Source organism: Schistocerca cancellata, chromosome 7 (genome assembly GCF_023864275.1).
Source record: "Schistocerca cancellata isolate TAMUIC-IGC-003103 chromosome 7, iqSchCanc2.1, whole genome shotgun sequence".
NCBI lineage: Eukaryota > Metazoa > Arthropoda > Insecta > Orthoptera > Acrididae > Schistocerca > Schistocerca cancellata.
In genome coordinates, this window is record NC_064632.1 from 125,196,104 (window position 1) to 125,212,168 (window position 16,065).

Genomic DNA, 16,065 nt, shown 5'->3' on the forward strand with positions numbered 1-16,065 from the left:
AACAACTCGGGATCCAATGGTCGTCACTCCGCCCGTTTACTCAGAATGTTAACATCCTTGGGGGAATACATGACTCCGCCCAGGTCCCATGGACCTGATATTAACTTTTCTTATGCACTAGCAGACCAGTATTTCTCTTTAAACTTCTTTTGGAAGTCTCCCCAAGAAGAAAAATTCTCAATATTCATGGTTCCCCTTTCTAAGGCTTCTCCTAGAAGGTAACCCACAGCAAATTAGATCTTTTTAGAATCTTCCAAATTCTATGGCAAAACTTGGTTGAATCCTTTCAAGAAGTGGGTCGGATGTACATCCCTGTCTGACTTAAATTTAGGGAGTTGCCTGGATAATCCTGAATTAGCCCCCCGTAGCAGATCAGCTCATCACTTCACTAGTTAATACCACATTAGGTGAAGTTATCCTTTTGTCTACTTTATCCTGGATAAGCTTGAATTCTTTCCACAGGTCATCTATAAGTTTCCTGGTATCATTAAGTTCAGAAGATAGAATGGGAGATACATTTCCAGATGTTACTCTCTTGGTAACTTTCAATCTATAATTTCTTCAACCTGTTCCTCCAAACTACTTATATTTATGATATCAGAGTTTGCTAATTTCTCTTTGAAGTTCCTTTCCACATTATCTACTCGTGTAGTAACACATGTAATTTGCGATTTAGTTATTGGCATTAAATTATCCTGCTTATCGACACTCTCTTTCAAAGTACTCAACCCTTGCTTTACTGCAGTAAATCTAACATTACACACATTTTCAAAGGATTCTAACTTTTCATTAAGCTCTGATTCTACACTATTATATTTGTCTTCAATATTCAATTCTTACCTTTTTGTCAAATTATCTTTCTGTTTCTGGCTAAAGCCAGTGTACATTTGATTTACATGAATGGTCGAGGAACTAGTCTATTCATTCTTTAAATCTAATTTTAAATTCTCTACCTTACTATTTAAGGTGTCAAATTCAGTCTTTAAAGCATCCATGCCTTCAAACAGATTACGAAATTCTTTGCTTTGTGAGTCAACTTTGGTATTTAACAAACCAATATTTGCCGCTTGACTATTTAAGGTTTCACTCTGGTTATTTAATTGAGAATGTTCTGAGTCTAGTTTTTCTCTTAGAGTCACATTTTGAGTACTTAAAGCTGCACTTTGGGCTTTGATTCAGTTTACTACCTCAGTGCAGTCTGGCACTTCTTTACTAACTCTCATGGTCATATCTGGTTCTTCAGTTTCCTCGACTTCTTGTATGTTATCCATATTCTTGCAAGCTTACATGCATTGCTACATACAATCTCATGTTACAAATTTTCCTCATGACTAAGCTTATTGTTATTTCTGAGTACAAGTAAATGTCATGTTTGCCTGTTGAGCTGAGAGATTGAATAACATGTTTGTTAGTGAACTCTGTTTTCTTCTATTATAGCTCTCCTTAACTTACAACAATAATAAGTATTAATATTGTTTTCAGCTACAGAAAATGCACTAATTAGCTGAAAAAGTGCAAAATTTGTTACATGTTTTTCTTGTATGTGTCCGTAGCAAATCCAAAAGACAAAACAGAGACAATTTATGAAGGATGTTTTATTTAAAGAAATTTAACATTCAAAGGATTGAACAGAGTCCAGTCGATGCTTACAGTCTAAGTCAACCAAAGAAACAGGACAGCTGGAAGAAAATGTGAAGTAAAAATAAGGGTACTTACTAGAGAGATTATTGCACGATGCACCTTCTCTCACAGCAGGTTACTGTGACAAATACTGATCTTGTCATATCCCATAATTAGTCAGGTCTTCCTGTTTAAGGAGAATTATAGAAGTGATGATTCTCATTTGTGAATATGAGAATGGATTTGTAATAAACTAGCTATCCTTAAGGGAGCATTCCGAAACAGTTTATTATAGAAGAACTGGCACAATTTTGGTAACAGAGTTGCTCTTCCAGTAAACTGGGAAATAAAAATGGAACTGAAGAAAAATTGAAACTCTAAGATTTGAGTACCAGAGCAAGAAGGCTCTTTTAGAAGTGTGTGTTTTGCCTGCTGCTTTGTATCATTGACAAATATTGACACCTATTTTTTATTAACTGTTTTGTTTTGTTTGTTTGTGCTTTCACCAGTAATCTGAAGTGTGATTTTTGTTACAGATACGAAACAAGCTCTCGGCGACGGCAGCAAAAGAAGGGGTTTCTCCAACAACAGAAGCAATGTATAATTATCTTATAGCGAGAACTCGTGCCAATTTACATATTGTTTTATGCCTCAGTCCAATTGGTGATGCATTCAGAAACAGACTGCGTCAGTATCCAGCTTTAATAAACTGTACAACCATTGATTGGTTCTTGGAATGGCCTCAAGAAGCCCTGCTTGAAGTCGCTAGCAAGTATCTTGGAACAGTTAACTTCTTGGAAAATATAAAAACAATGGGTTCAGAGGTAACATCCTCAAAAACAATATGTTTATGATAATTAATTCTTTAAATTGGATGAATTTTACCTCATTTGTTATTTGTTCCATCCACTATACACGCTATGATTTTTACGATGTGAATTTTCAATACACATGCAAACACACATAACTTGGATGCTGTGTTGACTGTTAAGAAGTTACTGAATAGACTATGTGCCAACAAGTGGGTTATGATTTATAATGTTGTTATATTATTATTATCTGTTGGATCCTCCATAGCAGCCAGCCCATACAAGAGAAATTAAATAATCTTCTTTTTAATTTTCCACTTCATATTAAATTATCTGTGTTGCCTCTTTATGTTTATTGAGGTAATCAATGACTTGTTGATGTGATTTACCCTAGCTTTCTTCATAGGTGTTTATATTTCTTTCCAACAAATCTTGCTCTATTCTATCGTGGGAGGTACATGCGCCTTCCCTATAGTGATTCTCATTTGAGTTCCGGAAGCATCTCTGCATTGCTTTGTGTTGTTTGAACGTACCAGTAATAAATCTAATAGTTTGCATCTGAATTGCTTCGATATGTTCCTTTTATCCAACCTGGTGTGGATCGCAAGCACTCAAACAGTACTCAAGAATAGGTCACACTAGTGCAGTATACTTGTCAGATGCTATGCTCCTTCTGCACTCGTTTATCTCTATGACCATCTCCACTGTAAGGCTTGCCCTATGCACCCTTCTGCCACCACCCATACCAGCCCTGTAACTGGAAAACCATGTATTATCATAGGGAGAGCCACGTCTGAAATGACACATGTAATGTACTATATGTTATGTAAATACTGTTTGGCATTGTACAAGGGCATGGCTACCACCAAGTTATCAGTTATGATGAATGGGCATAGGCAGAAGGTGTATACCGGCAACACAAAATATCCTGTTGCAGAGCATGCACTACAATGTGGCAGTCATGACCTAGGTGCCTGTTTCACCACACACACCATCTGGATTCTTCCTTCAGACACCAGTTTCCCAGAACTCTGCAGGTGCTACAACAAGTCCATGGTTCTTGCCACCCACTTGGCCTTAATTTACATTAATGCCTTCTGTCTCAGCAAATCTTGTCAGTAACTGTTCTGTTCTTCATTCAACGTACGTACGGATGGATATGTGTGTGTGTGCGAGTGTATACCTGTCCTTTTCTCCCTAAGGTAAGTCTTTCCGCTCCCGGGATTGGAATGACTCCTTACCCTCTCCCTTAAAATCCACATCCTTTCGTCTTTTCCTCTCCTCCCCTCTTTCCTGATGAAGCAAACGTTGGTTGCGATAGCTTGAATTTTGTGTGTATGTTTGTGTTTGTTTGTGTGTCTATCAACATGCCAGCGCTTTCGTTTGGTAAGTTACATCATCTTTGTTTTTAGATATATTTTTTCCCATGTGGAAATGATTGAAGCGATTTCATAAATTCACTGTAGCTCCATTCATTGACATATGGTCACGACACACTACAGATATGTAGAAAAACTCATAAAGTTTTGTTCGGCTGAAGCCGCACTTCAGGTTTCTGCCGCCAGAGCGCTCGAGAGCGCAGTGAGCAAAATGGCGACAGGAGCCGGGAAAGCGTATGTCATGCTTGAAATGCACTCACATCAGTCAGTCATAACAGTGCAACGACATTCAGGATGAAGTTCAACAAAGATCCACCAACTGCTAACTCCATTTGGCGATGGTATGCGCAGTTTAAAGCTTCTGGATGCCTCTGTAAGGGGAAATCAACAGTTCGGCCTGCAGTGAGCGAAGAAACGGTTGAACGCGTGTGGGCAAGTTTCACGCGTAGCCCGCGGAAGTCGATGAATAAAGCAAGGAGGGAGCTAAACATACCACAGGATGGTGCTCCACCGCACTTCCATCATGATGTTTGGCATTTCCTAAACAGGAGATTGGAAAACCAATGGATCGGTCGTGGTGGAGATCATGATCAGCAATTCATGTCATGGCCTCCACGCTCTCCCGACTTAACCCCATGCAATTTCTTTCTGTGGGGTTATGTGAAAGATTCAGTGTTTAAACCTCCTCTACCAAGAAACGTGCCAGAACTGCGAGCTCGCATCAACGATGCTTTCGAACTCATTGATAGGGACATGCTGCGCTGAGTGTGGGAGGAACTTGATTATCGACTTTATGTCTGCCGAATCACTAAAGGGGCACATATCGAACATTTGTGAATGCCTAAAAAAAACTTTTTGAGTTTTTGTATGTGTGTGCAAAGCATTGTGAAAATATCTCAAATAATAAAGTTATTGTAGAGCTGTGAAATTGCTTCAATCATTTGTAATAACCCTGTATATATATCTGTGTGTGTGTGTGTGTGTGTGTGTGTGTGTGTGTGTGTGTGTGTGTGTGTGAATTTTATTATTAACTTCATCGTCTTTTTTACAGGAGCAAGTGAAAATGGATAAGGACATGTTGGAAGAGCAGGTGAGCCAAAGCAAAGTTTGTAATATTAATTTCCATATCAAATGCAATCAATTTGAAACTCAGTTTTGAGTTCTTTGTAAATTGTGTATTGAATAGAAACTCCCAAGTCGTGTTACCTACTGCAAGAACAGGAACAGTGAGAACATATAAGTACACAGAAGTATGAAGACCTTTTTTACTCGTTGTAAAAAGCAGTTTGATTAATATTTGGTACAGGTGACTAAAGATGAAAAAAACTGCAAATGTGAGAAGTGTGCCGTATGTTACAAATGTAAGTTCTGTGTAATGAAAATTGAATCTGTCTCTGAAATTCAACTTAAATTTTTTCTACTGTTTTCATTTATGGATACAGTGCACTTCAGAATATTGAGTGTAGATATCTGAGGTACATTAACAGTCTGTGGATAATTGTCATAGGGGCAGTAAAGATACGCTTATATTGATTAGAGCATCCACAGAAGTATAGAAGCAGCCCTTCCTTTAAGAGTGTCAGGACCTCTGTGAAGTTTCTCACAGAGGCAGGTATAGTATATTTGGAAGGTGGAAGACCACAGAACTGGTGCAAAATGCAAGAAGACATGCAGAGAATGGGAAACCATTGCTGCACAGAAGTCTGTAACTCATACTGCAGAGAGGAAATGGAAAAGATTAAGGAATAGGTGTGTGTTTTGTCATGGATCCATGTCATTTGAAGACCACTTTGGAAATTTTCATCCAACTCCAGCGGTGATGGTACAACAGAGGTCTTTTGCATCGCTGACAGGTTTATCATTATAATTCTCTGAAGGCAGATTACAAGATAGGTCGAGCATCGTAGTACTACGTCCCACTTAAATAAACAATCACACTGGTCAAATCAGAGAAATCTTAGTTTTTACAAAAGTGTACAATTTTTTTTCCTTTGCCCCATTGGCTTCTGGAACTAATTTAAAAAAAAATGGAACAAATAATTCAACTAGAAAAAGTGAAATTATCGCCTCAATGACACTGAAAAACCCTAATGAAAAAATATACATATATTTTCACCAAATTTGGCATTTGTATAACTCTGAAGGGAAATGCAAAGTTCTTCAGTTAAGTACTTGATTTATATACACTTTGTGGTGTTTTTGAAAATGAGAGCGTGATATTTCATTCATCTTAGTAATGAACCATTTCCCTTAACTATAGAAATCTCAGATTTCATTTAGGATGGTAAACATTTGTATTTTATTTTGAATCTTATTCTATGGCATCAAATTATTAATCTCCACCAGTGAAGTTGCTCTCACATTTCAACATGTATAAAATATTTTCAGGAAGAATTGCTTAAATACACATGGAAATGCATGTCAGTTGGTTTGGGGAAAAAGGGTATGACAGGTTGAGGTAGGTGACAGGGATCAGCTGTCAGATGTTTTATATACTGGAAAGCATCCCATATTGCTTGCAGTTTCTTAACATAAAAAGAAAAATACACAAATGGTTCACTGTCATGGTAGCATATTATATTGTGTGTCCATATCTCAGAATGAGACTGTGATGGTACATGTAACTGATTTGAGGAAAATAGCTCTTTTATTTTTATTCCCGATTTATAGATTTTATTTTTTATGTATGTGTACTTACTTGATACTTAACTAGTCTGCATTTTTTGTGATAATATTAATGTTGTATATAATTGAGGAGTAAAGGAGACCATTCACTGAATACAAGAAACATTCAGTTCTCAACAGGCACACACAAAAGAGAATGATAACTTGCTGTCTTTCAGAAGAAACCTTTCAGCAAACTAGAGTACAGTTAGACAGAAAAAAAATAAAGACATGCAACACACACACACAAATACCTGTGTCCCTATATTATGCAAGCTCAACACACAAAATAGGGACGCAAGTGTGTGTGTGTGTGTGGGGGGGGGGGGGGGGGGGTGTACATTCTCTTTTGTGTGTATCTGTAGACAATTCAATGCTTGTGCTATTCTGTGAGTAGTCTCTGTTACTCCTAAATTACTTACATTCTTGTAGAACTTTCCTTATTGTATTGATGTTGTATACTTATCTTATGTCTTATGTTGATTGTAGGAGAGACTGAGAGATGCTGTAGCAAGGATATTTGCTACAATCCATGATTCTGTTTCCAAGTGGTCTAAAAAAATGCTGATTGAAATGAAGAGGCACAATTATGTCACACCAACAAATTATTTGGAACTTGTTGCTGGATATATTTCGTATGTTTCATGAATTGAGCTGTTGTTATTGAAATTAATTTTTTCTAACTGTGAATATTATCTAACTTCATAAAATGTAACTTAAAAATTATTTAAAAAAGGGAACTTTAGTTAACATTACTAATGGAAAATAATATGTGACAAGCCAAGTCACAGTATGGAGTTTGCTTCTCACAGTGTGTGGTGTGGTGTGTGTGTGTGTGTGGGGGGGGGGGGGGGGGTGAAGGGTAGGAGAAGGTAATATAACAAAGAATTAGACCTGAAGGTCATTATTATATGAAAATTAAATTAATTTTGACAGTTTTCTGTGCACTGCTTGATTTTTACTATTACTGTGTTGTGGTTGTGCTGTTTGTATATGAGGGCCGTTCAGAAAGTAAGGTGACTTTTCAAATTGCGTGGGCAACATACATTCGAATATTGATCTTTTTTATTGTTATGTTGGTACACATGTCCTGAACATATGCTCACAGTTTCAAGTGTACAGCATACTTCGTTTATTTTTGACAGGTAGAAAGGCTAGAGGTGTTTAACTGTGCTCGGTGATTTTCGATTATTATAAAAAATAGAGTAAAGAATTTGCATCAAATTTTGTGTGAAAGATGGTATCAGGTGCTCTAAAACACTTGAAATGTTGACAGTAACATACGGTGAGTCTGCTCTAAGTAAAAATAAAATGTTTACAAGTGGCACAAGCTCTTCTAAGATGGCCAAGAAGATGGCAATGATGAACCTCACTCTGATGCCCCTGCACATCAACAGCAGATGATAATGTCAAAGCTGTGAAGAAAATTGTTTTGGAAAATCGTCAGATTACTGTAAGAGAAGTTACTGAGGATGTTGGCATATCGGTCAGCTCGTGTCATGTAAATTTTTTTTTTTTTTTTTTTTTTTTTTTGGGGGGGGGGGGGGCATGAGACGTGTCAGCTAAGTTTGTTCCAAAACTTCTCAATTTGATCTGGAGAATCATCGCATGAGCATCACTCATGAACTCTTGAAGAACATCAATGATGATCCTAATTTGCTCAAAAGGGTCATAACTGGTTACAAAACATGGATTATGATGTTGAAACTAAAGCCCAGTTGTCCCAATGGAAACATCCCGGAGAGCCAAGACCAAAAAAGTACATCGAGTTTGATCAAATGTCAAAGTTTTTCTCACCTTTTTTTTTAATTTTATTTTTATTTTTTTTTTTTTTTTTACCCCCACTTATCATGGCGTAGTTCTTCATGAATTCTTGCCTCCAGATCATATGGTCAACAAGTATTGATTGAAATCTCGTTATTATAACAATGGTCAGTGACAAAATTAGCACAGAATAACATAGCAGCTCCATGGTTCTTCTGTACACTTTAACTAAAACTTCCATGGATCGCCCAACAAGTACTTGTCATTGCCATTTGACAGCTGTGTCTACATTCTTCTCGTGACCGAATTTCAAACCTTCACACATGTGACATGCAGTAGGTAGAATTCTATCATCCCACACTCATTTCTAAAATATCATATGTTCGAGACTGCAGAAGAACATCATTCGACCAAGTGCATTGGAGACTACATTGAAAAATAAAAAAGTTTGAGTGATGTAAGAACTGTTTTTCTATTCCATTCCAAGAACTTTTCAAATCACCCTTGTACTCTGTTTCTGTTACTGACAGCTAGGGGTTATCAGGTTTGGTAAACAGTGCTAAAAAGTATCTGAGATCATTCTTCACAAATAACTTCAGTAAAATGGAAATGACACTCATTGTTTTTGCTGTGGTCTTCAGTCCAAAGACTGGTTTGATGCAGCTCTCCATGCTACTCTACCATGTGCAAGCTTCTTCATCTCTGAGTAACTAGTGCAACCTACATCCTTCCCCCCTGCGGGTCTGGGGGTTAGAATAGGCCTGAGGTATTCCTCCTTGTCATAAGAGGCGACTAAAAGGAGTTTCACATGTTTCGGCCTTTATGTAATGGTCCCCTGTAGGGTTTGAACTCCATTCTTCAAAACTTTCCCAAAAAAGTGAGCCAATTGGGGAAGTGTGCCTTAGATGCTGCATCGTGTCCATCGTGTGTTGAGATCTTGCGTTTTTCACCATGTATTGTGCAGTGTCACTTTCTGCATCGATGATGACCATGGACATCTTTGCACCTGATGTCCAGTACGGTAGCCAGTCTGTTGTGGTGGGACCACCATGTACCCTGACGACACAGGGATCACTCTGCTGATACCTGCACCATTAACTCCTCACATATGCCAAGGGGTAGATGCCCATCCCCCTGGGGTATCTACATCTACAAGGTTACTCTGCAATTCGCACTTAAGTGTCTGGCAGAGGGTTCATCGAACCATTTGCATACTACTTCTCTACCATTCCACTCTCGGGTGGTGCGTGTGAAAAAGGAAGACCTAAATCTTTCTGTTCAGGCTCTGATTTCTCTTATGTTATTATGATGATCATTTCTCCCTACATAGATGGGTGTCGACAAAATATTTTCACATTCAGAAGAGGAAGTTAGTGATTGAAATTTCGTAAATAGATCTCGCCAAAAAGAAAACCTCCTTTGTTTCAGTGACTGCCACCCCAACTCGCATATCATATCAGTGACACTCTCACCCCTATTGCACAATAACCTGAAACGAGCTGCCCTTCTTTGCACTTTTTCGATGTCCTCCGTCAGTCCTACCTGCTAAGGATCCCATACCGAGCAGCAATATTCCAGCAGAGGACGGACAAGTGTAACGTAGGCTGTCTCTTTAGAGGGTTTGTCACATCTTCTAAGTGTTCTGCCAACAAAGCGCAGTCTTTGTTTTGCCTTCCCCACAATATTATCTATGTGGTCTTTCCAATTTAAGTTGCTGATAATTGTAATTCCTAGGTATTTAGTCGAATTGACAGCCCTTAGATTTGTGCAATTTATCGTATACCCAAAATTAATCGGATTTTTTTTTTTAGTACCCATGTGGATGACCTCGCACTTTTCTTTGTTTAGTGCCAATTGCTACTCTTTGCACCATACAGAAATTCTCTCTAGACCATTTTCTAATTGGAATTGATTATCGGATGATTTTACTAGATGGTAAATTACAGCATCATATGCAAACAATCTATGGGGGCTGCTCAGATTATCACCTAGATCATTTATGTAAATCAGGAACAGCAGAGGGCCTATGACACTACCTTGCAGAACGCCAGATATCACTTCTATTCTACTCAATGATTTACTGTGTATCACTATGAACTGTGACCTTTCTGAGAGGAAATCATGAATCCAGTAACACAACTGAGACGATATTTCATATGCATGCAATTTGATTAATATTCGCTTGTGAGGAATGGTATCAAAAGCCTTCTGGTAATCTAGGAATATGGAATTGATCTGAGGTTCATTGTTGACACCACTCATTACTTCAAGGGAATAAAGAGCTATCTGTGTTGCACAAGAATGATATTTTCTGAATCCGTGTTGGTTATGTATCAATAGGTCATTTTCTTCAAGGTGATTCATAATGTTGAAGTAAAGTATATGCTCCAAAATCATACCGCAAATTGAGGTCAGTGATATGGGTCAGTAATTCAATGGGTTGTTCCTATTTCCTTTCTTGAATATTGGTGTGACCTGGTTACTTTCCAGTCTGTAGGAACAGACCTTTCATCAAGTGAGCGGTTGTATATGATTGCTAAGAAAGGCACTATTGTGTTGGCATACTCTGAAAGGAACGTGATAGGTATACCATTTGGACCAGAAGACTTGCCTTTCTTAAGTTATTTGAGTTGTTTCGCAACACGTAAGATATCTACTTTTATGTCACTCATGCTGACAGCTGTTCTGGTTTCAAATTCTGGAATAATTACTTCGTCTTCTTTCGTGAACTCCCAGCAGTGGCCATCCTGCTAGGTGGCCTTTGCTGCGGCTGGGTGGCACCCGTGGGGAGGGCCCTGGTCAGACTGGGTGGCATCAGGGTGGATGACACGTGATGAAGCGTAGTCCATCATCTCTTGCTGGTGGTGAAACACCAGCAGTCTCTAAGTGATCACGAGCTCAATTCAACACACAGAAGTAGGACCCCAAATTGTTCCCCTTCCTGGCCACACCATGGGAGGAACGTCACGCTAAGGATGGCAGCAGATCTTATTCACCCCAGTACCTTATATGTTCGTTAGCTGATGGGGAATCTTTTATGACGATGAAGCCTCATTTTTTTGTTGAGCATTTAGAGGACAAGTTTGGGGAGGTGGAGCGACTGTCCAAAATGAGATCTGGGTCAGTCTTGATCAAAACAGCATCCTCTACCCAGTCACAGACGTTACTTGCCTGTGACAAGCTGGGTGATGTTTCTGTAACCATCACGCCCCGTAAGAACTTAAATATGGTCCAGCATAACATATTCCACAGGGACCTTCTTTTGCCGTCTGACGATGAGCTGTGCACAAATTTAGAATGGCGAGGTGTACGTTTCGTCTGGCGTGTCCACTGGGATCCAAGGGATAATCAGCTTGCCACCGGTGCCTTCATCTTGGCCTTCGAGAGTGGTACATTTCCTGAGAAGGTCAAGGTGATGGTCTACCGCTGTGATGCAAAGCCCTATATCCCTCCCACAATGCGGCGCTTTGAGTACTGGAAGTTCAGCCATATGTCTTCGTGCTGTACTTCCTGTACTTCCAGTGTCACATGTCGAGATTGTGGATGCCCATCACATCCCAGCACTATGGGACTTAACTGCTGTGGTCATCAGTCCCCTAGAACTTAGAACTACTTAAACCTAACTAACATCACACACATCCATGCCTGAGGCAGGATTCAAACCTGCGACCGTAGCAGTTGCGCAGTTCCAAACTGTAGTGCCTAGAACCGCTTGGCCACTCTGGCCAGCTCCCGATACTCCATGTGCCCCACCTCCCATCTATGTCAACTGCAGAGAGCACCATTCGCCTTGCTCGCCAGACTGCAGGATTCTCCAGAATGAAAGGAAAATCATGGAGTACAAGACCCTGGACTGACTGACCTACACTGAGGCTAAGAGAAAATTTGGAACGCCAGCATCCTGTATGTATGACATCATCTTACGCCGCTGCTACAACAGTTCTGGAACCATCAGCTCCGCCAACCCCAGTCACCTCTCAGAGCCGGAAGACTACATACACCTGCCACCTTGACTGTGGGGGACATTTCCCTCCCTGTTGTTCCTACACTACTTACTGCGGGAGCAACACCACTCCAACCATTGGGGATAACAGTTGCCACTTCTGCGCCGGAGAAGCATAAGTCTTCTTCAGCTCCTCTTGCTAGGAAGGGGTCTCTTGGGTCACTCCATTCCCAGGTTTGTGCCAGTGGGAAAGATGACACCCACCAATGGCTGAAGAGTTCAAAAGAAGCTGGTTGTAGTGTTTTCACGCTCATCCTCAGTCCCGGAGACTGAGCCAGTGAAATCCTCCTAGCCAGGGAAACCCAAGGAGCAGCTTGACTAAGCTACAGCAACTATTAAGCTTTTTACACCTGCTATCTGCATTGCCCTCCAAGAAACCTGGTTCCCAGCAATGCGCACCCTTGCCATCTGTGGCTATAAGGGTTATTACAGGAACCGTAGTGACTATAATTGAGTGTCAGGTGGAGTTTGTGTATATGTCCTAAACACAGTCTGCAGTGACACTGTGCCCCTTCAAACCCCTTTTGAAGCTGTGGCTGTCAGAATAAGGATGACACAGGAAATAACTGTCTGCAACGTATATCTTCCTCCAGATGGTGCAGTAGCCCTGAATGTATTAGCTGCCCTGATTGATCAACTCCCTAAACCTTTCCTACTTTTGTGAGATTTTAACGCACATAACCCCTTGTGGGGTGGCAACATGCTTACTGGCCAAGGCAGAGATGTCGAAACTTTAATGTCTCAGTTTGACCTCTGCCTGTTAAATACTGGGGCTGCCACGCATTTCAGTGTGGCTCTTACAGCCCAGGAGGCCTCCCATGTATCCACTGGAGAGCACATGATGACATGTGTGGTATTGACCATTTCCACAACTTCCTGTCACTGCCCCATTGTCAGGCCCACAGACGCCTGCTGAGATGGGCTTTAAACAAGGCGGACTGGGAAACTTTCACCTCTGCTGTCACCGTTGAATCTCCCTCACACGATAACATCGATGTGATGGTTGAGCAGGTGACTACAGCAATTGTTTCTGCAGCAGAAAATGTGATCCCTCACTCTTTAGGGTGCCCCCAGCGTAAGGCACTCCCTTGGTGGTCGCCGGAAGTCGCTGAAGTAATTAAGGAGTGTTGGCGAGCTGTACAGTGGCATAAGCGGCACCCTGCCTTGCAGAACCTCATAGCCTTTAAAAGGCTCCATGCCCGCATTCGCCAACTTATCAAATAACAAAGCAGGAGTGTTGGGAGAGATATGTCTCAACCATTTGGTGCCATATGTCATCTTCCCAAGTCTGGGCAAAGAACAAACGTCTTTTTGGGTACCAGACCCCAACAGGTGTTCCTGGTGTTACCATAAATGGCGTGTTATCTACCAACGCAAATGTGATTGCCGAGCACTTTGCTCGAGCCTCTGCGTCAGAGAATTAACCCCCAGCCCTTCGCACTCTCAAATGGCGGCTGGAAGGGAAAGTACTCTCATTCACTACACGCCACAGCGAATCATATAATGCCCCATTTACAGAGTGCGAACTCCTCAGTGCCCTTGCACATTGCCCCGACACAGCTCCTGGGCCTGATCGGATCCACAGCCAGATGATTAAACATCTCTCATTTGACTACAAGCGACATATCCTCATCATCTTCAACTGGATGTGGTGTGATGGCATCTTTCCATCACAGTGGCGGCAGAGCACCCTCATTCTGGTGCTCAAATTCAGTGAAAAATGACTTGATGTGGATAGCTATCAGCCCCACAAATGTTCTTTGTAAGTTGGTGGAACGTATGGTGTGTCGGCGGTTGGGTTCAGCCCTGGAGTTACATGTCAGGGTGGCTTTCACCAGCATCACTCTACCACTGATAATCTTGTGTCCCTCGAGTCTGCCATCCGGACAACCTTTTCCTGATACCAACACCTGGTGGCCGTCGTTTTTGATTTACGAAATGTGCATGACACGACCTGGCGACATCATATCCTTGCCACATTTTATGATTGGGGTCTCTGGGGCCCACTCCTGATTTTTATCCAAAACCTCTTGTCGCTCCGTACTTTCCGTGTCCAAGTTGGTGCCTCTGATAGTTCCATCCATATCCAGGAGAATGGAGTCTCGCAGGGCTCTGTATTGAGTGTCTCTCTATTTTTAGTGGCCATTAATGGTTTAGTAGCACCTGTCGAGCCCTCTGTCTCACCTTCTCTGTTTGCAGACGACTTCTGCATTTTGTACTGCTGCTCCAGTACTGGTGTTGCTGAGCATTGCCTATGGGGAGCCATCCACAAGACGCAGTCATGGACTCTAACCCATGGCTTCCAGTTTTCTGCCATGAAGACATGTCATGCATTTCTGTTGGCATCATACCATTCATCTGGAACCAGCACTTTACCTTAATGATGATCCACTCACTTTAGTGGAGACATATGAATTCTTAGGTCTGGTTTTTGACGCTCGATTGACTTGGCTCCCTCATCTTCGTCAGCTTAAGAAGAAATGCTGGCAGCACTTCAACGCCCTCGGTTGCTTGAGCAACACCAATTGGGGTGCAGATCACTGTATGTATGCTGCTGCAGCTCTACAGAGCCCTTGTTCAATCACCCCTTGACTATTGGAGTGTGATTTATGGTTCAGCGGTGCCCTCAGCATTGCATTTGCTCGGCCCATTGCACCATTGTGGAGTTTGACTAGCGACAGGAACTTTTACGACAAGTCCATTGACAAGCATCCTGGTGAAGGCTGGAGACCCTCCATTGAAGGTCAGACATGCACAACTCCTCACCAGTTATGTTGCTCACATGCTCACATTCATAGCTCTCCTGAACATCCTAATTACCATCTTCTTTTTTCAACCATAACGGTTCACCTCCCACATAGGCACCCCAGATCAGGGCTGATGATTGCGGTTCACGTGTGTGCGCTTCTGTCTGAACTGGAGTCCTTCCCTTCACCTCCTCTCCTCAAGAGGAGGTGAAGCTGTAGGCCAAAGCTTTACCTGGACCTTTCGCATGGTGCTGAGGACTCCGTTAACCCTGTGGCTCTCCGCTGTCACTTCCTCTCACTTCTTGAAGTGTTCCGGGGCTCTGAAGGGGTTTACACTGACGGCTCGATGGCTGATGGTAATGTTGGCTTCGCCTTTGTTCACAGAGGCCTTATTGAACAGCATTCCTTGCCCAATGGCTGCAGTGCATTCACTGCAGATCTGATGGCCCTATCTTGTGCATTTCAGTGTGTCCGATCATGCCCCGAGGAATCATTTTCTGACTCCTTTAGCATTTTCTGACTCCTTGAGCAGCCTACAAGCTATCGACCAGTGCTATGCTTGCCATCCTTTGGTGGCACCCATCCAGAAGTCCATGTATGCCCTGGACCGGTCCCATCATTCAGTGGTGTTTGTGTGGACCCCAGGACATGTTGGCATCCCTGGCAATGAACTTGCTGACAGCCTGGTCAAACAGGCTACATGGAAACCACTTCTGGAGAAGGGCATCTCTGAACCTGACCTGCATTCTGTCTTATGTCACAAGGTTTTTTGGCTTTGGGAGACGGAATGGCATAACAGTATGCACAACAAACTGCATGTCATCAAGGAGACTACGAATGTGTGGAAGTCTTCTATGCAGGCCTCTCGCAGTTCATCAGTTGTTCTCTGATGGCTCCGCATTGGCCACACTTGGGCAACCCATGGTTACCCCTTGCACTGTGAGGACATGCCTCAGTGTCGGAGCGGTGCCTGGTTGACAGTGGCCCATATTCTGCTGCACTGTTCCACTTTGACTGCCCAGTTACGAAATCTTGGGTTACCGGATTCGTTGCTGCTCATTTTATCTGACAATGCCTCA

General features: G+C 41.7%; 1 protein-coding gene across 1 annotated transcript in view; it reads left to right on the forward strand.

The window, feature by feature from the left end:
- LOC126092664 (dynein axonemal heavy chain 2) overlaps positions 1–16,065 on the forward strand; it is a 994,477-nt gene that overhangs the window by 651,755 nt on the left and 326,657 nt on the right. Inside the window, exons 60-62 of the mRNA XM_049908386.1 lie at positions 2,157–2,444; positions 4,860–4,898; positions 6,962–7,107. Of these exons, the coding sequence (XP_049764343.1) occupies positions 2,157–2,444; positions 4,860–4,898; positions 6,962–7,107 (473 nt within the window). The remainder of the gene's footprint in view (positions 1–2,156; positions 2,445–4,859; positions 4,899–6,961; positions 7,108–16,065) is intronic.